We start from the raw sequence: 23766 nt of genomic DNA on the forward strand, positions 1-23766 counted from the left end.
AATTTATTTGGAACTTTAATTGTGCCTTTAGTCAAGGTCAAATAAAAATATGAAAGAGCATTGAAGTTGTTATTTCTTTTTAATTGTATTTGAGAATATCTAGCTATGGAAGCTACAGTGTAGGTGACACGCTTGTGTAGGTGAGCGCGGGCCAGCCCTTGATCCAACAGCTTCTTTAGTTAGTAAAGATATAGGCACTGGAACATGGAAGTATCAATATAGTATGAAACAGATAAATACAAATTGAAGAAAATAGTCTAAGTACTGTATAGATAGTAAAGAATATTTTAAGAAATGGCCTAAACCCATTCAACCTAAATATGTCATTTTGTTACTGTAGAAACTGTTGCCTAAAATGACTTAAGAAACCTACACGTAGCTACAGAGGGAGTTGGCCAGGACAGTGGCTCTTGTGTGTGACCTTGCACCTGTAGGTGCTCAGGAAATGTAAATGATTAGTTTTAAATCACCATGCCTATAGTGACAGTGATAATAAAAGGGCTTATAATAAAAGTAAATATTAGTAATGCATAAAATCAAATTTGAAATGATTATAAAACTGCTCTTTTAAAATAAAAAAAAAAAAAAAGACTGCTTTTGGTGTGTGGCTTATAGTCCTAGCTACTTAGGAGACTGAGGCAGGATAATTTCTTGAGCCTAGGAGTCTGAGGCCAGCCTGGACAACACATTGCAACTCGACCCCAAAAAAGTAATGATAAATAAAATAAACTTCTCTTGATACCATGTTCTATTTTAGAAAGGAGAATTTATTATGTGAAGACTTTGCTTTAGTTGAGAACAGATGTGCAGATTGTTGCTTACCAGTCTCGATACCAATGTGTGCTGTCTCGCAGGACAACAGCAAGTGGATCAGTGGCATGGATGAGCAGATCATGTCGTGGGCAACTTCCAGACCTGAGGTCAGTCACGTGTGGATAAGGGTACTGCAGTTCTCAGTCATTCTTGGAATTCTAAGTATATGTGCCTTAGTGTCCTGGTGTCTAACCCAGAGGACAACACATGCTTAGTACTCTGTACATGCTTATTTGAACAAAGTATGAGTCTAATTTTTAGGTGATTGTGGTTTTCTAGGACTGGCACCTAGGAGGAAAATGTGATGTCTACCTGTGGGGCGCTGGGAGGCATGGACAGCTGGCAGAAGCTGGCAGGAATGTCATGGTACCCGCTGCAGCTCCCTCATTCTCACAGGCCCAACAGGTAAATCCAGGAACCTTGGGCGCACTCGGAAACATACAACTCCGTTCCCTGCTGTCAGTAACTTACTGTGGGAAGAAGCTTGTCTGTGTCATAGTCTATTGTAAGGAGTCATTAAAGAAAGTCATGGTGCACAGCCTTCAAATAAAAATTATTTTAAAAGAAAAAAGCTTAAAAATAGTAAAGAAAATATGATTATAAGCTTTCAGAAGAGTAGATTAATTTATTATCATTATTATTATTCATTGATTTTTTTCCATAATTTTATTGAGAAACAAATAACAGTGAGACAGTTTCAAACCAAATTGGTTCATTTTATTTATTTATTTATTTATTTCCCATAGTTTTATTGAGAAACAAATAGCAATGAGACAGTTTCAGGTTCATTTATTTTTTAATGTATTGAGAATATGGTCTACAGATCAGGCTTGTAGTGATCCTCCTGTTTTCAGCCTCCCAAGTGCTGGGATTATAGGCGTGTGCCCCCACACCCAGTCTCAGTTGCTGTCTCAGCACGCCCCAGGGCAGGCCGGCACAGGCTGGGAGTCCACCCCATCGCCTGCGTCTGCCTAAGCAGGCGCTTTAATCTGCTGAGCTATCTGGCCGGCCATCATCATCATCATCATCATCATCATCATCATCATCATCATCATCATCATTATTTCTACTACTACTATTATTTTGGAGAGTAACTGAATTTAGAATGTTTGGCACAGGCTCCTAATATAACGTCTTTGCGTTGTAGCCTCATGTGGTTTGTGGTGACCAGCTTGTTCATAGCTTTATCAAGCTTTTTCTTTCTTTCAAGTGTAATGAAATCATATTGTATGCCTTAGACCTATGCCACATGTTTTTATAGGAACTGAGATATTCCTAATGTGTGATTCTCTCTTTGGGACCATGAACTTGCCAGAGCCTTTAGCCAGGCTGTATTAACAGCACCCTTCAGCGGCCATAGCAGTGGATTTCCAAACATTTCTAGAGGCTGCTTCTTCCTTGTTCTTCTCTGCCTCAGTTCTCCCAGAGTGGGCACTGCACCCCTCCTTACCTGTGTTCTCTTCAATTTCTGCCTCTTTCTAACCCAGTCTAGTACCCCATCATCCTTCCCCGTTCTTATCTAGTGAACTTGTACTATTTTAACTTTTCACAATCAGCTAAGTCCTATAGACACCATGATTTGTGACTTAGGCACATGAACCTCATATATCTCTTGGTTAAGTGAAAAGTTTTGTACAGTCAAGGATACAGGAGAAACCGTACTTCGATCAGTCCTTCCCTTTAATTAAAATTAGGGCCTTTTGGCTAGAACCATCATTTTCCAGGAATTCGCCAAAATGGCAAAAACAAAGAGCAAGGGGAAGGGAAACCTGTATATGTTCTCTAGGCTTTATAGAAAACGTGGGGCTGTTCCTTTAGCCACATACATAGAAAACATGGGGCTGTTCCTTTAGCCACATACTACAAAAAAAGTGATATTCAAAGAGCAAATTGGTCAAGTAATGGCCATGACTCATCCTCGTGGCTGACACTGACAAAGGATCTACAAAGTGTGGTACAGGGCTACAGGATAAATCCTGAGGGTACCTGACTGGCCTTAATCAGATACAAAAGTTACATTTCTTGCTGTATAGGTCTTGCTTTATCTTGGTCTTAACCATCCAGGAGAAAAGTATAAAAACGAGGTATATAAAGTAAAGCCATATTAATATGATGAACTGTAAAAGGCTCAAGTCAATAACCTCTGAGGATAACCCACTAATATTATAGACTGCTACACAGAGTTAGATTATTTAGCTGAATTCAAACACCTATAGTATTTAGATGCCAATAGAATATTCACCTCTGACAGGACTAAACAAAAAAAAGGGAGGATACGAAGAAAAGATCATTTTGTATTTATATATACAAAATAGGATAGATATACAGCTACTTTCACTTAATTCAATGAGAAGAAAGATATGTACTAATAGTGTTTGGACAGGATATCCTGTCTGCTTCTTATACTATGGATAACCACTAAGAAGATAACAATGTACAATGTATTGGTTATCGAAACTATCCTATTAATCAGCTTTGAAACTGTCTCATTCATATTTATTTCTCAATAAAATTAATTTTTTTTTTTTCCCCCGGAACCGGGGATTGAACTCAGATCCTTACATTTGCCAGTCAAGCGCTTATCCTACTGAGCCATCTCCCCGGCCCCAATAAAATTAAAATTTTTTTTAAAAGAGTGATATTGTAGACATCCAGGGGATGGGTACTGTGTAAAAAGGAGAGCCACACAAGCATGACCGGGGCAGAACAGGAAGTCTACTGTGTTACCCAGCATGCTGTTGGCACTGTTGTAAACAAGCAAGTTAAGGGTAAGGTACTTGCCAACAGGATTAACGTGGGTATTGAGTCTATTAAGCATTCAGAGTCGGGATGGCTTCCTGAAGTGTGTCAAGGAGAGTGATCAGAAAAGAAGCCAAAGAGAAAGTTGCCTGGGCTCAAGCGAAGTCCGAGCCTGCCCACCCAGAGGAGTGCACCTTGTGAGAACCACTGGGAGGGAGCCTGAGATGTTGGAACCTGTTCTTCATGAATTCATGGCATAAGGTGGGGGTGGAACGCTGCCGTTCAGCGCCTAATTGGCAGCTAAGTGTTCTAGGTCCTACTTAAAAATATTGCTGTGTGGTAAGGATGGTTTTCTTAGTTGAACAGGTATGTGGTGCCTTCTTACCTCAGAAATATTTGGAGCAGATTTTTCTGTACCAGTAATTGTATCCAGTCTTTACTCTTCAGGGTTTTTCTTGCTAAAAGATACTGCTAAAATATTTTGGTATATACCCAAATGTCCAAATATTATGAAATGTATTGGCTTAAAGATCCTGTAAATCATCATGGGGAAAAGATATATCAAAATAAATGGAAGTCATTTCAGTTAAACAAATAGAAGTCCACTTCAGTTAAATAAATTGTTTAAAGCAAGGAATAAAATAACTTTAGTTATCCTTGGTATATAGGGAGTCAGTTCAAATGTTCATGTGCTGAAGCTAGACGATAAATATTTTTAATTATGTGTTTTTGTCCTAGGTCATTTGTGGTCAGAACTGTACCTTTGTCATCCAGGCCAATGGCACAGTGTTGGCTTGTGGGGAAGGAAGTTATGGCAGATTGGGACAAGGAAATTCAGATGATCTGCATGTATTGACAGTGATTTCAGCCTTACAAGGTAAACTTGTCTTTAATTTAAAAATAGTCAGAAACCATGACTTAGCTGTAAGGACATTTGCTCCTGTTGGACCTCTTTCCACACCTTTGGCAGATGAAGTCTCCGGCATTTCAGTGACATCTAGGCATTGTGCAGCTTTCATTGCCATGTTTTAAGGTATATTATTTGTAAATTATTTATAACACCAATGGTAGAATTCAGTGAGATGTAAATAACTATCTTTGAGACCCACTTAAGACTGTAAACAAATTCTTAGAGTTACCACAAGTATAATTAGGCTCCTATTAGTAGTAGTGGTGACCATGCATGTTTCCTTAAAAGTAAAAATTAGTTTATATGAAATATCCACATGTGCTACAAACTTTAAAGGGCATCTCTGGGTTCTGAGAGTTGGAGAAAGCATAATTCTGGAAAAATCACTGAAGGAGCCCATAGCTTGATCCCTAAATGAGTTTTCACTAGTGCCCACACTTGTGTGGGGAGCTCAGAAGGACTTCAGTACAAGTTTACCAGTGACAGTGAGTTCAGGTAGGTTTCTGAGAAGCTCTAAGTTATTCTGGTTAGAATAGTGCTACAGTGGTGATGGGGACATGACCTGGTTCCAGTGTGTTCTTCCAGTCCCTAATGCTGAGCCTGTGCACAAGCTAATAGACCTTTTGTGATTCAGTTTCCGCAGTTGTAAAAATGTGGATATTGGGATGTGCCTCCTGTGTTTTGTAGGAAAATAAGTGAGACAGTCTGTGTAAAGTATTTGTAAATCTTATTTGCTTTCTGCTGTGTTCCAGGCTTTGTGGTAACCCAGCTAGTGACATCCTGTGGTTCTGATGGGCACTCAATGGCCCTGACAGAAAGTGGAGAAGTCTTTAGCTGGGGAGATGGAGACTATGGTAAACTTGGCCATGGGAACAGTGACAGACAGCGGCGACCTCGGCAGATAGAGGCCTTACAAGGAGAAGAAGTGGTGCAGGTTAGGCCGGACCTGAACTTTGCGTTTGGATGTGAATGTATTAGTTGTTGAATAGCATTCTTAAAGTTAGCTAGCAGGAAATAGTAATACATTACAGAGGCATTATAGAAGATCCACTGCTTTTGTTTGTGCACATTTATACTTGGGCTTGTTGGGTGTTTAATTGGGTTTTGGTGTTAGATGGACTTTTTTTTCCTGAGTCAACTGGTTGGCCAAAGGTGGGGTGCTGCTGCCCTTCAAGAAATACCAAGGAACTGGGCTGACACACAGGCAGAGAGAAGGCTTTGCTTTTAACCTATTGTTTTTGTTACCAAAGCTGAGCATATATACATTTTCTGAAAATTAGTGATCTAGGGGCTGGTGAGATGGCTCAGTGGTCTAAAGCACCTACTTAGAACAAACTAAGCCAAGCAAAGCACAGGGACCGCAGTTCAATCCCCCAGCACCACATGCCAGCCAGCCCCGCCCCCTGGTGGGCTGAGCTGGCCACACACACACAAAATAAATAAATAAATTAATTAATTAAATAAAATTAAAAAAAAGAAAATTAGTGATCTAATCTAAAATAATACTGAAAATTGTACAGCACCATAGAATTTGCAAAGAATTTTCTCATTCATTATTTATTTTAGTCTAGATCAACTGTGTCCTTCTGAAAAGAAGTAACAGTTGTTCTAATATCTCCTTGCTTGTTTTTCCTGAAGCTGATGAGATAATTCAGACTTGAGGGGGCCAGAAAGGCACTCAGGCAGATAGAATATAGTGGTCTTAAAGATACTGACTTGTCAGTTAAGTTTATTGCTGATTAATAACCAAAGGTTATTGATTGATTTTTTTTTTTTTTTTTTTTTTAATGTGTCCTCTTAAAAACCTTTCTCTCTGGTTCTATCCTAGATGTCTTGTGGCTTTAAGCACTCAGCAGTGGTAACTTCAGATGGCAAACTTTTTACCTTTGGGAATGGTGACTATGGACGCCTGGGCCTTGGAAACACCTCTAATAAAAAACTTCCAGAGAGAGTGACTGCACTGGAAGGATATCAGATTGGACAGGCATGGAATAAGACAATACAAAGTTCTCGCTAATCGTACTTTTTTAACTGTCTATATGCAGTTAGATATTCTTTAGGTAGACCAGAATCTCCAGTTGCATAATATTTTGTTTGTTCTAGTTGATAAGCCTCTGTGGCTTTTTCACAGTGTGAAAATACACATGTTAGGTCAGTGTGTTTGTTTTATATGATGAATAATTCTCTGATTTCAGGAGGTGAATATTTAAAAATATTCTCCATAAAGTACTAACACAGCTTGTGTAAAGCCTTTAAGCAATACAGATTTTTGTGGTTCCTGTTGGGCTGCTGTTAGTTGAATAGCTGAATGCAGGGGCTGGTGAGATAGCTCAGCAGTCTAACAGGCCTGCCTAGGCAAGCTTAAGGATGCGCAGGAACCATGGTTTGATCCTGGGTACCACATGCTGTGTCAGCCCCGCCCCCAGGGTGGACTGAGCTGGCCACAAAAAAAAAAAGCTAAATGAAGCCTCATTGGTAACTACCTCTCTGAAGCAAGTTTTTGCAGCTGTGATGGCCAAGAGAGTTTCTAATAATGGAGTCAGCTATGTTCCTTCAACACTATCTGGTGTGAATGGACATTTTTGAGTGTACTTTTCCCCCTGACTTTTATGCTCTGATTCTTAATTAGCCACAAATATTTAAAGTATTTCACTTTGAAAAGTTATTTGTAGGCAGTAGATATCTACTGAACCCATTTTGTTTAATATTTAAAGTAGGCTCTGAAGCCAATAAAAATCTCTGAATACATAGTCATGTTTTTCAATCAAATGGAGAATAGGGTCTCAGAAACAGGGTTATGTGTTTTGGATATTGTGCTTTGTCTTACTGAACTTCCTGTGGTTTCTCCAGGTGGCCTGTGGGTTAAACCACACCTTGGCAGTATCGACAGATGGCTCCATGGTGTGGGCTTTTGGAGATGGAGACTATGGAAAGCTAGGCTTAGGAAATTCCACTGCAAAGTCTTCCCCCCAGGTCAGTTACTGCCTTTAATCTAGAGTTTCGGGCAGCAGAAAGTAGTTTACATCTATGTCGTTGCTTCTTCCTAGTTGGGAATAATTACCTTTAACATTTTTGGTATTTTACAATGAAGTTTCAATTTTCTGTTGCTTATTCTTGAATGTACAACATTCTAGATCTTGCTTTTAAATACAGTATTAAATGTAAACAGATGTGAAAGTCCTACAAGGCTAGTCCTCTGTCTCCATAGACAGGCCAAACACTGTAGATCTACATCCCATTAAAGAGGAACTAGATAGACGCATCTCCAGCATGTTTTGTGGAGGGAATTGTGGACAGTTGTTTGTTTGTTTGTTTGTTTGTTTGTTTGTTTTTAACTCTGCTTGCAGCTACTATTTCAGCTTATTACTACACTAAATTGTATGGGTGTGCAGCTTAAGAAAAAACAATATGAAGAAAACTGGAGTAAAAAAAATGCACTTTAGAAGCTATTAATCACCCTTGATAAGTTTTCTTGACTCTGCAAGAATATCTCCTCTGCAGGTTTTTGGGTTTTGTTTATTTTTGTTTCATGGTGGTACTGGAGATCAAGCTCAGGGCCTTCACACTAGCTACCTTCCTAGCCATTTTTGATTTTTCTATTTTGAGATAGAATCTTACTTGTCATTAAGTCACCCAGGCTAGGCTCAAACTTGCTATCCTCCTGCCTCAGCCTCCCAGAGTACTGGGGCTGCAGACATCCACCACTATGCTTGGCTTCTGTGCATTTCTCTTCTGTGGCTTATCTTGGCATATTTAACAAGTAGTGTGATTTACAGGTACTGAATATATGTTTAACTTCACACTCACCACCACATATGTATTTTGATAGCTATAGGGGTGAATATTGAACCAGGGATACGAAGAGGCAGAAAAACCCTTGCTTTTGTCACTTCTAAAGGCTGAAATCACCACACTATCAGGGAGCCATCCCTGGCTTCACACAGTCTTGCAGAGTTCTTAAAAAGTCTGGGAATTCTCTTGGGTCTCCATTGGCCGGTGAAATGCTGTCGCTCTGCATGGCCTGGGTGTTAGCCCCACAGCCCTGGCCCCTGCACCCGCTCTCCCCCTACAGTCAGTTCACAGAGCAGCAGGAGAAAATAACATTTAGGAGTGTGGACTTGGGTGGAGCAGGCAGGTAACAATTAGTACTTTTATTGGATTATAGTCTTTGTACACCCAAAAGTGTTTCTTACTGTTTTCAAGTATGTATGATACACTTTTTTTGCAGAAAGTTGATGTCCTTTGTGGCATTGGAATAAAAAAGGTTGCTTGTGGAACTCAGTTTTCCGTTGCTTTGACCAAGGATGGTCACGTGTATACCTTCGGTCAAGGTAAGGTGTTTTTTAGCTTACATTGCTTTTCTTGTGTGCACATGCATTATGGAAATACCAGCCTACCAATTTTATAAAATATAGTGCTCTGAATCAGTGAATTTTGTTCTGTGTCCTACTAGCTACCATACCCTCTTTCGCTTGGTTTCATGACCTTTAAGAGCACTGAAGCTCCTTGTGCTTTTCTCCCTCCTGCTGGCGGAGTCTTGCCAGCGCTCCTCCCTCTCCCGTATCTCTGTGGTGCTGCCACAGACACTGCCCTGGCACCTGCGCTGCGCTGTTCCGCCTCATTCCCCGTCCCTCCCAGGGGCTGGAGCTGCAGCTACTCGGCACTGGAGGGACTCACAGGCACTCGGGGCTCAGATCCTGAGTAGATTCACAGCCAAGCATTCTCAGGAGTTGCTTTAGTAAAAAGTTCTCTTTCTTCAGTGGAATTTCTTTTTCGGTTGTAGTGATTGAGGAGGCTATGAAGCAAGTATCAGAAAGAGAAAGGAAGTGTGACAGAAGTTTCTAGGCTTGGGAGAGCCTCGATTCCAATAATAGGAATGAGCTAGTTTATGGGAAAGGAGGTTAAGGAGCTTAGCTTTAGTCATGTCCAGTGGAACCTTCGACCCCTAATATATGTAGGGAATTGCCCAGTAGGCCGTTGAGAGTTTAGATCTGGAACTCCAGCGATTAGCTATAGAGACTTAGGCTTGCAACATTAGTTTCATAAATGGCAATAGTTAAAGCCTTTAGTAATAGGATCAAAAAACTTGAAGAAATGCAGAGCAAAAAAAAAAAAAATACAACCAGGGGGTGTGAGTAAAGGCCGGATGAAGCTCTAGGAGGAAAGTTGGCTTTGAAAGGAGCTGGTGAGTCAGGGGAGCATGGAGCCCCTGCGTGACACGGAGCTCAGGCCACATTGTCAGAAGGTTACTCGGACCTCCCATGGACTAGAGCGAGAGAAGCAGCCTGGGAGTGGACATTTAGGAGCCAGCTTGTGGCTCTGAGGTCACATTTTCAGTACAGTGGTGTATCAGTCAGGGTTTTATTAGAGAAACAAATATTACACAAGATGTGCAAATGTTACAAGCAATTACAAGACTGATGGCAGACAGCCACAGAGTCAGATGAGGAAGTGTGCAGAGGGCATCTGCACACTGAACACTGAAGGATTCAGTTCAAGGTCCGGAGCTCACTGCAGTGTTGCCTGCATGTCCATACCAGGAGGCTGACGGGTCTGCACCGAAAGCCAAGAGTGCGCTAGAAGCCAGGGGATGGCGCCCACGCTGCAGGGAGAGACTGGAGCTCCTCTGAAGAATGGAATCCTCTGTCCTTCCCCATTTCCCTTCATGTCTTCTGAGTGATGAGCCACCTTATGGTGGCTCCTCCGTACCCTCAGTATAGAATTGTTGAGCTGATTTAGTTGTTTCTAAACTTCTCAAGTTGACACAGTCATTCAGCTGCTGCAAGTGGGCACATGCAAATCTGCCTGCAGAAGGTGGTCTGACATGTAAGTCTAGAGGACATTAAGCATCAGGCCTGACCACTTTCCAGAAGTTTAGCTAGGTAAAGAAAAAGTTGGGCTTTTTATCCAACATCTTGCCAGGCCTGCAATGGTAGCTGCTGCTCTCCAGGCTCGGCAATGCTGCCCAAAGACAACAAGAAGAAAGATGCCAGAAAGGTGGCCAAGAGAGACCAAGATCCAGTGAGCAAATCTAGGGACAAGGCAAAAGGCAAAGTTCAGGCCATGCTCAACAACCTGGTTCTGTTTGATAAAGCTACTTATGACAAACTCTGTAAGGAAGTTCCCAACTATAAGCTTACAACGCTTGCTAGACTCAAGATCTGTGGGTCACTGGCCAGAGAAGCCCTTCAGGAGTTTCTTAGTAAAGGGCTTATGAAGCTGGCCTCAAAGCACAGAGCTCAAGTTATTTATACTAGAAATGCCAAGGGTGGAGATGCCCCTTCTGCTGGGGAAGATGCATAATGAATAGGTTCAACCAGGTATACATTTGGAAAAAATAAAATTTTATTATTAAATTAAAAAAAGAAATTTGGGTAGAAATGTTATAAAAAATGGATTGTGTGACATTTTTATTGAGAAAGCAAGAAACTTCAGAGACTTTAGATCTTTCAAATATGATATTAAGGAGCCTCTAAGTTTGAAATAAGCTGCTGGTTGTAGGTTTAATTCTTAATTTTTATGAAGAAGTCTGATGTTTTTTGAAGAAATGGCTTCAAACTGTTTATTTACAGTCTGGTATAGCTTGTTAGATAGTAGCTTGTACCCCACTGCCTTACATACTATGTCATTGCAATTCTGCCATTAAATGTAGGAAACACAAAAGACTGTGAGTGCCTTCTAACAGTGTGGCCTGAGCTCCGCTGTCACGCAGGGGCTCTGTGCTCCCCTGACTCACCAGCTCCGTCCAAAGCCAACTTTCCTCCCAGGGCTTCATCTAGCCTTTCCCTGCTCAGCTGGCCTTTACTCACACCCCCTGGAGTTGTACTTCTTTTTGCTCTGCATCTCTCCAAGTTTTTTTGATCATATTACCGATAATACTTGTGCTGTTTTTTTTCAGATCGTTTGATTGGCCTTCCTGAAGGGCGTGCCCGCAATCACAATCGGCCACAGCAAGTCCCTGTCCTTGCTGGAGTGGTCATTGAAGATGTGGCAGTAGGAGCTGAGCATACACTTGCTTTGGCATCAACTGGAGACGTGTATGCCTGGGGGAGCAACTCTGAAGGGCAGGTAAATGGCCCTCCTGCTGCTGTTCTTGTGAGAATGGGATATGCTAGGACACCCCCGATGCCGACCACAGTGTTCCAGGCACACCTCTGCACCGTAGGATTGGCTACTTTGTGAGTCCACTTACGCATCTGTCTCTCAGTTAGCCAAGGAAGATTATACCGTGGTTAAGAAAGAGATCCGGCAATGATGAAGGGAATCCACTGGGCATGTGCATGTCTGCACACATATGTGACAGGTATCTGGCACAGAGTACACTGCAATAAGCATTTGCTACCTATTGTCACATTGCTGTTACTATGGTAATGTGTGAGATTATAGCCTCAACATCAGTTGCTCAGGATAACGGAGAATGAAGGGGCTAGAGAGATAGCTCAGTGGTATAAGTGCTTGCCAGACAAGTGCAAGGTCCTGAGTTCGATTTCCAATACTAAAAAAAAAAAAAAAATTAATAAATGAAATAGTGTCTTTGTATCTTATGATATGACTGTGTATAAAGTATATTTGTGTTTGTGGAGGAAACCTTGTCACCCTCATTCCTCATAGGAGTTAAACTGAGCCTATGAGAAAATAAGATCCAGGGTTAATATGTTCAGCCCCTCCTCCATATAAGGAGAAGGAAGAGACTTTGGTGGGAGATGGCAGAGCTGCCTGCTTACAACAGTAGATTGTACTCCATGTCAAGAGACCTCCCCGCCCCCCACCCTTCCTCTCTGAATCTGGCTCCTGCCAACCAAGGACCCTGAAGTTCAGGGTCTAGGGTCATTCAGAGTAGCCTGAGTTTGGCTCCTGTGGTCTCATCGCTACAGTAACAGACAAGGTAGCTGCTCATCTTTGCAGTCACCTTGAGGAGAAGAGTGCTCACGTTGAAGACACCCCCGGGAATTCCCTGTCTAGGCCTCACCATGAGCCTCCCCACTGCTGCCGACTCGCTCAGCCAGTGGAACGCTAGAGTCCCAGCCAGCCCCTGAGAACAGAGACCTGGAGATCCCTGCATGTTGTTATGTGCTTGTTGTTAGGCAGAAGCCAACATGCTTTAGTGATGTCTATAGGTCATTCTGTTGCATTTTAATTTTCCAAGAACTCATTCGCTTTCCAAGCTGGAATCCAAGGATGTGCTTGGTTGCTAAAACTCATCTACAGGATTTGGAATGGCCTTGTCATTGCTTCCTTTTCGGGAGACATTCTGAGCTGTGCGGACCATTAAGTCTGAGAAAAATCAAATTTTGTTCTATTATTGATGCTGGTGCTTGGTGCACATTGAATTATCTTGACTTCTCCTCTTCCTCTAACTGCGTGTCTGTGTGCTCATTGGTATTCCCAGCTTGGCCTAGGTCACACCAATCATGTTCGAGAGCCAACCCTGGTAACAGTTCTGCAAGGGAAGAACATTCGGCAGATCTCAGCTGGCCGCTGCCACAGTGCTGCATGGACAGCGCCACCTGTCCCACCAAGAGCACCGGGTGAGGAGTCACGTGCCCATGCTCCTGCTGCAGCCCTTGCAGCACAGTGCCATTGCTTTCCAGCCCAGCCTCTGTCAGGAACCCTGTGCCTTGCTCCCTCACACTGTAAATGCTCCACAGCAGGCATTTCTCCTGCTGATTTGCGACAAAGCAGTCCTGCTCTACAGTCCCAAGACAAGAAAACATACCACTTAGGCAAGCAAAACTTAATGATTTTAGAACAGCAAGCGTGTATGTCTCATATATGACAAATAGATTTCTAAGGCCCACTTTCAGCAATAAAGATTAAAAGCCCTTAAGTAGTGCATGCCAGTCCATACTTACAATCCCAGCCATCTGGTAGCCTGAGGCAGGAGGAGCACAAGTTGCAGGCCAGCCTGGGCTTCTTAGCAGGACCCTGTCTCTGAAAGTGTTGGAGGTGTAGTTCAGCACTCTTGAGTTCAATTCCCAGAGCCCCTTCCTCAGTAATGAAAGATAGGAGAAAAGACTTATTAGGAAACCCTTAAAGATTACTAAAAAGCCTTAAAGAAGAATATAATGTATGCTTGTGCCCTGAACAGCTAGCCATGCACAGTCTGACTGAACCCTTCTTCCATGTCCGCAAACAGCCATTACGTCAGGGTGGCATTTACCATTTAGAAGCAGTATTTTGCATTCAGGCTGTTTCTTATCCTGGCCTTCAAGCCCTTTGTACTGTCCCATGGAGTCTTAGACAGCAGAACTCATGAAGCAATTCTGAGCCTCGGAGTTCAGCATTCTGTCCCCTTTTTCTGACTTCCTTTGTATTGGCCAGCTTTCCTTTGGTGGGACAATATATCGGACACCACTACGTAGAGGAGGAGAAGTCTACTTTGGTTCAGTTTCAGATGTTTCAATCCTTGGTCATCTGGCTCCCAGGGAGAAATCTGGCGAGGAAAGCGGCTCAACTTGTGGACCTGGGAGGCACAGAGCACAGGGAGAGCCCGAGAGGAGGGAGCCGGGTCTAGGTGTAGTGCCCAGCTCAGGACCCAGCCCTCACCTAGACATGCCTGGAGGAGTATTTTCCTCATCTCCTGGGCATCTCTCAAGCCAGCCAGGTTGACGGTCAGGATGTAAGTGTCACATCCCTAATTCTTAGCCACACGTTCTTGGGGGAAATGTCCCCAGAGAGGGGGTTTGGCCTTAGCAACAATGAGGGACAAGACAGGACTGACTGTTAAGTAGCTTCCAAACACCCACAGTTGGATCCTGAATAAGAGAACTCAGCGTGAGGGGTGCATTCTCTGCTCCGACAGCTGAGTCCTCAGAGCCTTCAGCTTCCAGAGGGATTTCGCTCTTACTTGAGCCTGTCACTTAAAGGTTCAGACTCTGGGACCGCGTTATGAGGACTGCGTCTTGGCTCCTGCATGTGCGATCTGTGCAGCCTTGAGACTGTTTGCTTCTGTGTGAATGAGAACAATGGTAATAGCACCTACTGCAAAGACTGTAGGAGGAAACAGACTAATTCATGGAAGTTCTTGGGACTGCTCAGCACATAGACATACTTAGACAAATGTTTTCATGTATTAAAAGTTCTAATACCCATAGGGATTGAGCTATGTAAAGCTTAGTATTATATACATCAGCTGGGGGGATAGCTCAGTAGAATAAGTGCTTGCCAGGGTCCTGAGTTCAACACCTGGTACTGGGGGAAAAATTATATACAGCAAATTTAAGTATTTCTTTGTGAATTTTCTAACTGGTTGACTGAATGCAGTGCTTACAGTCTTTGCTGTAAGAAACCTTCTTGAATCACGTACTGCCTTTCATTCTGTCAGATCCCTAGTGAGATGATTCGCAGCCTTGTCAAGTTCTGAGTTTCAGAACTCCCTTCCTGATCTTCACTTTTACCTTGCATTATTATGAAAATGAGTTATTGACTATGAAAGAAAGAATTTTGGTTCCTCTTGTCTTCTAACTAAAAGTCTTACAGGAAAAAAAGACCAGATTTCCGTAATGATAAATTTTTTAAAGTTTTTTTTAAAAATCTAACACCAATGTGTCAAAAAAACTAAGCTGATTTGATGACTAAAGGAATAGGTCACATCGGCTAGGGAGATAGCTCAGCAGTCTAAGTGCCTGCCTAGCTAGCACAAGGACCTAGGCTTGATCCCCGGGACCACATGCATGCTGGCCCTGCGCTCCGCCAGCCCCTGGTAATCCCAGTGCGGGGAAGGCTGAGACAGGAAGAGCACTACGAGTCTGAGCTGCGTAGGGAGACCCTGTACCAAGTAAGTAAATAAGTAAAAGATTAAAAATTTTTAAAAGAATAGGTTACATATGTGGAAAAGTGAATATAACAAAATATTAGTTATAGAATTTAGGTGGTGAGATTCGGTGCCCTTTGCTTAACTATCTCGTTTGATGTGTGTTTAAAATTTTACAAAATGCCAGAATTGAAAGCAGTGTATTTCCTTCATACCTGCTCATTTATCCGTTAACAGGTGTGTCAGTGCCCCTGCAGCTGGGCCTGCCTGACACGGTGCCCCCCCAGTACGGGGCACTCCGAGAGGTGAGCATCCACACCGTGCGGGCCCGCCTCCGGCTGCTTTACCACTTCTCTGACCTCATGTACTCGTCCTGGAGGCTGCTGAACCTCAGTCCCAACAACCAGGTAATGCACTGGCCTGGCTTTTGGAACATTCCAGCATAGCTGATAGTTCCTTCAGTCTTTGGCCCAAGAGAAAGGATAGCAATTCTAGTCCCATTTCAGGTTAGAGACAGTCCAGGGACTAACAATCATGTTTCTGGATAAAGTAGCTTTCCTTTTTTGTTTTGGTTTGTCCAAAATTTGAGGAAACACAGGTGGCTGAGCAGATCATATACAATCTACAGCATGTAATGTATGAATTAAAGCTTTAAGCACACAGAGCTAATAGGGCCATAGTCTAGGTTGTTAAATTACTCTTGAGAAATTTGGCAGATTACTTCTTACAAATGAGCATTTTGATTGCTGTGGAAGGGAGACTAGGGAAATACTTCATTGGGGAATACTTTATTTGGGTGGTTTGTCTGTTTATAGAACATTCTAGTAATTTGGGAAGTAAGCTTATTTAAATTGGATTAATATGTAGGCAGCTATTGTTCTGTAACCTCTAGATGACCAGTGATGAATGGAGAGATTTGACCAATTACTGTAAGAAGTAGATAATCAAGGGGTGGGGATAGAGCTCAGCTGCACAGTGCCTGCCTGGCAAGCACAATGTCTTGAGTTCCATTCCCCATCCCAGGGGAAAAAAATAAAAGAAGTAGATAATCAGCCAGGCAGCAGAATACTGGCAGCACTAAACAGAGTATTTGAAGACTGTAATCAGGGGAGACATTTTATGATACAAAGTAAGAAAAGCAGCTACAGTTATACAAGCAGTATTATCCCCACACTGCGAGATGTGTGTGTGTATATATGCAGGAACAGAGAGAGTGAGGCATAGGATGATTTCATTTGTATATATGTTTATGTGCTTTTCTGTATTTTATGGTTTTTTTAAATTGGTAACCACTTATTTTATCAAAAAATATTTTGAAAAAATTATTAATAGTAACTAATACTCAGGTGTATGCTTTTAAACTACATTTCAAAAGAATTTATGTTCTAAAAATGTGACATGCTTATAAGCCTCACATTATCCTACCCTGATGCCTTCCCTTGTGTTACAGAGCAGCACGTCCCACTACAGTGCTGGGACCTGGGGCGTCGTGCAGGGCCAGCTGCGGCCCTTGTTGGCCCCAAGGGTCTATACTCTGCCCATGGTGCGCTCCATCGGAAAGACCATGGTTCAAGGCAAAAACTATGGACCTCAAATTACTGTAAAGAGAATATCGACCAGGTTGGCTTGTGTGTGTGTTTCCCTGCCCAGATGGAATTTTGAAATTAATGTTATTGTTAATCTCTCTAAGCTTTAGCTTCCTTGCTTATAAAGGATGGAAAAGGTACAGTGGTACCTTGATTCATGAACTTTAAGTTGTTCCACGATTCTGGAAAAGATGGCCACATTCATTTTCATGCAGGAAAGATGGCCGCAGTTGTGTTGGTCACCTGATGCAGTTTGCAAACAAACAAAATTTGCCAAGTGCTTCTGTTTGGAAACCAAAGTGTTGGCAAATAAAAGTGTTCATGGATCGAAGTGCCACTCTACTGGCCTTAGTACCTGGGGGAAAGAGGTGTCACATTACAGCCCTGTGATGGGCACATCTCACAGTGGTTTCTTCATGGACTCACTGATGGGACCATACTGTTAGGGACCATTGTGGTGGCCTGGGAAGATGATGCGTTGGTTTTCATTCCCTTGTGCCTTTTTTTTTTTAAGAGGACGGAAGTGTAAGCCCATCTTTGTTCAGATAGCAAGACAAGTGGTTAAGCTAAATGCTTCAGACCTCCGTCTCCCTTCCCGAGCATGGAAGGTTAAGCTGGTTGGAGAAGGGGCTGATGACGCTGGAGGAGTGTTTGATGACACCATCACAGAGATGTGCCAGGTATGTTTATGCACACTGCTGAGTGGGCTCAGAGATCCTGTTACAGTTTCCAGGGACTGCTCCATCAGGCGTGCTTTCATCCATATAGTGGGGGTGTGTTGTGAGCCTTGCGTAAGTCATACGTTAGCGCTGCCTAGGTGGATGGTGGACAGCAAGGGGTTGAGAAGTGCTTTATGAAGATTACTCACTGCAGCAGCAGCAGCACTCTGCCCTCTACGGGTGGTGTCCGTCTGTCATGCAGAGGAAGCACAGTGTTACATAAGTACATTCACATAGCAGACAAATCCAGGACTAGCCATGTGCTCTGATTTATTCTGATGCTTTAAAATTATTTTTTTTTAAAAAAAAAAGATTGATTTGGTATAGGATCTCACTGCATAGCTCAGACTCATAGTGATCCTCCTGTCTCATCCTTACCAGTGCTGGGATTATAGTTGAGCATCACCACGCCCAGTTTCGGTGGCCAGCTCAGTGCAGGGCCAGCATGGGATGCAGTACCGGGGATCAAACCCAGGTCCTTGTGCTTGCCAGGCAGGCGCTTAGACTGCCGAGCTATCTCACATGATTTTGAGAGCCACACTGTGAGCCCTGCTTTTAGGTCAGCTGCATCCCTCCAGCTTTGCCTGATACCAGGTTTTTCTGGTGAACCATGTGACTAGAGTGACTTGGCTGTCATTGAGTCTGAGATTTCACCTGCTCCTGTGCACAGCTTCCCTGACTCCTGCAGGATGGGCTTTCTCGCCCTGCTACTCCTCACTGCAGGATACTTTCCACAGAAGTTACCACAGAGCTGGCTGGCTGTCACATACACTATACCTCCCTTAAAATATTCTCCTTTAGTATAATAATCTGTGCTTGATTTGTTCTTGAAGCATTTGATTGTCACCTCTCAGCAGAACGCTTTTCTTTCTTCTACAGGAACTGGAAACTGGTATAGTTGACCTTCTCATACCCTCTCCTAATGCCACCGCAGAAGTAGGTTACAATAGGGACAGGTAAGACAGCAAGTATTTGTCAAATGTCTGGATAATACTGGCTCATGTGCACTGAGCGCTTCCCTCATATTATCCCACTGAGTCTGAGTTGTAACCCTAAGGAGGTGCTCACATGACCTCTAGCCCCAGGGGAGGAGACTGCACTGCCACTGTGACTCAGAACTAACTGTGGGGTCAGCCCACCCGGGATCCTGAGGGGAGGAAACTCAGAACTGATTGTGAAGCCTGACTTCCTTTGTATTTCTGAAGGCCCAGGTGGGCCTCCCCATAGTGAGTTTTCTACACTGTACTTCATTAAAAACTTCCATTACACTATCAGTCACAGAGCTTAGTACTGTAGTTCCAATCAGATGTTTAAGGTGTGGATCCTGCTTCATAGGCTTATAAACAATAAATCAAATTATTCTAGGGAAATGGGGCATTCTGGAGCAGGTGGCCTAAGGATTAATAGGTCATTTATTTGTACTTTTACAGTTTTTCTAAAATTAATTCAACGTGTAGTATTTGTGCTGTCCAAGACAGTAGCCACAGGCTATATGTATTTGTTTGGCACTCAGAATGTGATTATGAGCCAGGGAGATAGCTCAGCGGCATAAGTGCCTGCCTGGCAAGCGTACAGTCCAGAGTGCGATCCCCAGTACCACAAAAAAATGAGAACGTTATTAGGGTTGCTAGAGAACTGGCTTTCAAATCCTGTTTAATTAATTTAAATAGTCATAGGCAGTTAATGGCTCCTACCTGCAGCAACGCAAGTCTAAGCTAATGCTGTAGCTGCTTGGTAACCCACTTCTCATAGAAATGAGGAAAGCTAAGCTTGAAATGCTTCCTCCCACAGATTCCTTTTCAACCCCTCTGCCTGCCTTGACGAGCACCTGATGCAGTTCAAGTTCCTGGGGATCTTAATGGGGGTCGCCATTCGCACGAAGAAGCCCCTGGACCTCCACTTGGCCCCCCTGGTGTGGAAGCAGCTGTGCTGTGTCCCGCTCACGCTGGAGGACCTGGAGGAGGTAGACCTGCTCTACGTGCAGACCCTCAACAGCATTCTTCATATTGAAGACAGCGGCATCACCGAGGAGAGTTTCCATGAGGTAGGCCTGCCCGGGGGTCCCGCTGCCGCTGACCTGCTGCATGCAAGACCTGGGGTCTTTGCCTTGTGCAGCCGGCTGCAGTGCTCCTCTTAGCGACCGCTGACTCCTGCGGTCTGTGCTCATGCTGCCCACAGCGTGCTGAGCAAAGTGGAGGGCCTGGGTGAGCAGAGCCCTGTACCCACAGCGGCTCCACGCTGCAGCAGCCCGAGCCACCTGCCCTGTCCGGTGTGCCTTGATTTCATCTGTGAAATCTTGACTTTTGGCTTGTTGTGCTGTATGTGACACACTTTTCGTTGCCTTTTCTGCCATGTTATAAAAAGTTTTTTTATTTTTCTGTTTTTAGATGATTCCTCTTGATTCTTTTGTTGGCCAGAGTGCTGATGGCAAAATGGTCCCCATAATCCCTGGTGGAAATAGCATCCCGCTCACGTTTTCCAATAGGAAGGAGTATGTGGAGAGGGCCATCGAGTACCGGCTCCATGAGATGGACCGGCAGGTGAGGTGAAAGGCGGGGGAGACGCATGGGAAGCTTCCGTTTGTCTCCTGCGAGTGCTGGCCGTCACTCCTGGTGGTGGCCATGCACTTACTGTGTCAGTGCCGCCCTGCAGTGCTCCCTGGTTGGGTAGACGCCAGGCACTCGCCCCGGCAGTCAGACGCTGCCTTCTCCTGCCTCCCCATCCTGCTCATCCACATGTCTCATTGGCCGCTCAGCTGCTGGGTCCCCAGATGCTGCTCCCCGCTCCCCCTCCCCATCTCCTTTTTTCTTCTCTCTCCCCTTCTCTTCCCCCTCCTCCCTCTTCCCCTCATCCCCTGCAGTCCTCAGGGCCTGGCTACCAGTCTTCTCCCCAGTCTTCTTCCCCGGCCTCCTGTGGAGCCATCTTTAGCCTCCTTTTCCATTCCTTAAGACACTCCAGGGGCCACGGAGATCGCTCAGTAGGATAATCGCTTGACTGGCAAATGCAAGGATCTGAGTTCAATCCCCGGTTATGCAAAAAAAAAAAAAAAAAAAAAAAGACACTCCACAGACTTCTCTGCTGGCCTAAGAACTGAGCCTAGATTGGGGTCTTGTTCTGTAAGCCTGTAGGACCTTGATGCCACTGCGAGGCTCTTTTTCACTTGGGTTGCCCTGGTTCTTTGCTGACAACTCAGCACTGGAGGAGAGCGTGGATGAGTGACCACAGAACAAATATTGTGTCCAGAATGCTGCTTCTGGTAGTCAATCACTGACTCATCTCTGTGACACTTCCCTTTCGGAACATGGTGATGCCTTCTTGAGAGTTGTCCCCAGGCCCTGGGGCTACAGTGGCTCAGTGACTTGAAGTATGTGCCTCCGCGCCCGCCACTGATCCATGCCTTGGCCTCGACTGTGGGTCACATGAGTCAGAGGAGTATTTCCCTTAGTGAAGCGAAGGTGGGTTGTGTTGGGGACGTTGTTTACACAGCCAGGTTTCAGTGTCCTCCCTAGTTTGTGAAAAATTTTGTCCTGTAAGAGTAAGTACCAGTAAAACCATGGTTCCCCAAAACAGCTTGCTTTCTCAGAGCAAGGGAAATACAGCAATCCCTTCCCACGTGCAAGGCACAATGCTGGGCAGCCTTGTATGAAGTTTTTTCTGTGTTTCCTCTCTGAGCGAGGATCACTGGCGCTATTCCACAGGAGCAAGCACTGCAGAGAGCAGTGCGTGCTCCGGCAGCGCCAGGCCCCAGGCCAGCGTCATACCCTGCATGGGGCATAGGTCCTCCCCACAGAGGGGGCACTGCACTCCGCATCCGGTGCTCGTCCTGCCCTTGCCTTGTTTCTTCCTCTGACAAGGCCATTTCCCTTGACCTTCTCTTCATCTCTTTCCCATGAGTGCCCTAGCTGCCTCCTCCCACTTCCTGCAGCGGGTCCACACCTGTCACTCAGCGTGTGTCACAAATCGTACCAGACATAACTGCTTGGTTTGGGGTGTACTTGGGCTTGGTGTTCCTGGAGACTTCCCTACTCCTGCTCGATTCTCAGACTTCTGTTGTTTTCAGAGGTTATTTTGGAGTTGGCCAGGAGTGGAAGATTTATGAAACAGACCACAGACAGTGATGGGTCTGCATGCAGGTCACATGCGGGGTGCAGCCGTGGGGCACACGTCCATCTGAGCACTGTCCTCACAGCCTTGGCAGCGCCTGGCTGGCCAGTGCACAGCACTGTGCTGGACAGCAGAGCTCGGTCTACGTCAGCTGTACAGCTGGCGTTCCTTGTGTGAAGCCCTTCTCAAGGTTCTGGATCCAGATGAGAAAAATAAGGCCATCGAGTTACTGAGTCTGCGATTTAGAGCCAGATCCCCCAAACCGTTTGCCTTTGCCAAGTTCCCATTTTCATTTTCTTCTTTGTGCTTTTCAATTTTTTTTTTATGCTAAGCACAAAATATTTTACAAGGATGTAACTTTTCCCAAGAAAACAGTAGACATCTACAAGAGTTAGAGCATCGGAGCTGATGCAGAGATAACCTTATACACACGTGTTTCACGAGCACACAGCCACCTGTGACAGGAAGGTTGGGCAGGACTGGGGGCTGGGCTCTAGGTTTGGCTTGCTTTTGGTGGTGCCAGAACTCTACTGAGCTGCATCCCCTGCCCTTTAAGATTTTTAATATTGAATCAGGGTCTTGCTGACTTGACCAGGCTGGCCTAGAGCATGTGGTCCTCTTGCCTCAGCCTGGGTAGCTAGGATGACAGGGGGCCCCATCCTTCCACACACCCAAAGAGGCTGAGATTTTGTGGGACAACAAGGCAGGCTGCTCCTACATTAGGCTGGAACTGGGCCCAGGGGAGCACAAGAGTCCCTGAGATGGGCACAGTGTGGTCCCATTCACAGGTCTGGCTCAGTATGCAAGTAGACAGCAGGCAGGATGCCCGGCCCCGGTGGCTCAGGGCAGGTGCAGCAGGGTAAATGACCCTCTCTGGGGCCAGGAGATGGCTCAGTGGAATAAGCGCTTCCCTGGCAAGTGCAAGGGCCTGAGTTCAATCCCCGGTTCTGCAAAAACAACAAAAAAGATCCTTTCTGACGCAGGTAGCTGCGGTCCGAGAAGGGATGTCTTGGATTGTGCCCGTGCCACTGCTGTCCCTGCTCACCGCAAAGCAGCTGGAGCAGATGGTGTGTGGGATGCCTGAGATCTCCGTGGAGGTCCTGAAGAAGGTGGTGCGCTACCGCGAGGTGGACGAGCAGCACCAGCTGGTGCAGTGGTTCTGGCGCACGCTGGAGGAGTTCTCCAACGAGGAGCGCGTGCTCTTCATGCGCTTCGTGTCGGGGCGCTCCCGCCTGCCAGCCAACACTGCTGACATTTCTCAGAGGTTTCAGATCATGAAGGTCGACAGGGTAAGTGGGCTGCTTTTCCATCCTAAGGGACGTCTGACTTCCTGCTCTTTGCTGCTGTGCTGGGAAAACCAAACTGACTTCCAGTCAGGCCTGCCGATTTGGGCTTTCATCCAGAATATTCAGATGCTTTAAAAAAAAAAAATCAAGCAGAAAAACTTATTTAGAAATAACATCACTGAGCTTTAGTGAAAAAACTTTAAGTGGATGTGGAAGTTACCAGCAGCCAGCAACCTTCCCTTCCACTGACTTCAGCACCATCCTGAGCTGAATGGGACCTGGCAGGGGGTCTTCAGGCCGCCTGCTCCTTTTCTGTTGTGGGGGAGTTGGGCACAGTGTGTGCTCCAGAAGGACCTGAGGAGGTCAGGAGCTGCAGTGTGCATGTACACACACACGCACGCCCATGCAGTCCCGTGTCTGGGCAGAGACACTTTCCTGCAGGCTGACTGGAAGCCCCGGCCCAGAACCTTGGCCCAGCTACAGATTGGATGGGAAGTCTAGGAATAGAAGGCCCAGGTATTGCAGCACAGCTGCCTGCGGAGCTGTCCCCAAGACGCATCTGCCAAGTCACTGTCCTCTGCCTGCCCTGTCAGCAGCCACTACACAGCAATAGCTGGCCTGTTTTTACCAGGCCTGTGTGTTCCTCTGCAATAAGTTCCTCACACCCCCTCTATCCATGCCTGGCACACACCATTCCTGTGTTACGCCAGTGCCAGGGTGCTCGCCTAGGGAAGCCCTCCTCGATGGTGTCCCTGCCCACGTCTGAAGGCAGACCTAGGTCGACTTCCCTCCCAGCCTTGGCTCCTGCAGTCCCCATCCCCTTCTGAGCCCCCCTCCAATGAGAGTGTGCAGGCCT

The 23766-nt window shown here is 45.0% G+C and overlaps 1 protein-coding gene across 9 annotated transcripts in view; it reads left to right on the forward strand.

The window, feature by feature from the left end:
• The window catches only part of Herc1 (HECT and RLD domain containing E3 ubiquitin protein ligase family member 1), a 205579-nt gene that overhangs the window by 177852 nt on the left and 3961 nt on the right, over window positions 1–23766 (forward strand). For all 9 annotated transcript variants that reach the window (XM_004628831.3, XM_023712424.1, XM_023712425.1 and 6 more), the window contains exons 62-77: window positions 855–920; window positions 1093–1218; window positions 4291–4429; window positions 5215–5396; window positions 6291–6446; window positions 7313–7435; window positions 8691–8793; window positions 11361–11530; window positions 12852–12990; window positions 15453–15622; window positions 16666–16835; window positions 17316–17481; window positions 18400–18476; window positions 19312–19564; window positions 19908–20060; window positions 22608–22913. In XM_004628831.3, the coding sequence (XP_004628888.1) occupies window positions 855–920; window positions 1093–1218; window positions 4291–4429; window positions 5215–5396; window positions 6291–6446; window positions 7313–7435; window positions 8691–8793; window positions 11361–11530; window positions 12852–12990; window positions 15453–15622; window positions 16666–16835; window positions 17316–17481; window positions 18400–18476; window positions 19312–19564; window positions 19908–20060; window positions 22608–22913 (2499 nt within the window). The remainder of the gene's footprint in view (window positions 1–854; window positions 921–1092; window positions 1219–4290; window positions 4430–5214; window positions 5397–6290; window positions 6447–7312; window positions 7436–8690; window positions 8794–11360; window positions 11531–12851; window positions 12991–15452; window positions 15623–16665; window positions 16836–17315; window positions 17482–18399; window positions 18477–19311; window positions 19565–19907; window positions 20061–22607; window positions 22914–23766) is intronic.

Source organism: Octodon degus, unplaced genomic scaffold (assembly GCF_000260255.1).
Source record: "Octodon degus isolate 3935 unplaced genomic scaffold, OctDeg1.0 scaffold00026, whole genome shotgun sequence".
NCBI lineage: Eukaryota > Metazoa > Chordata > Mammalia > Rodentia > Octodontidae > Octodon > Octodon degus.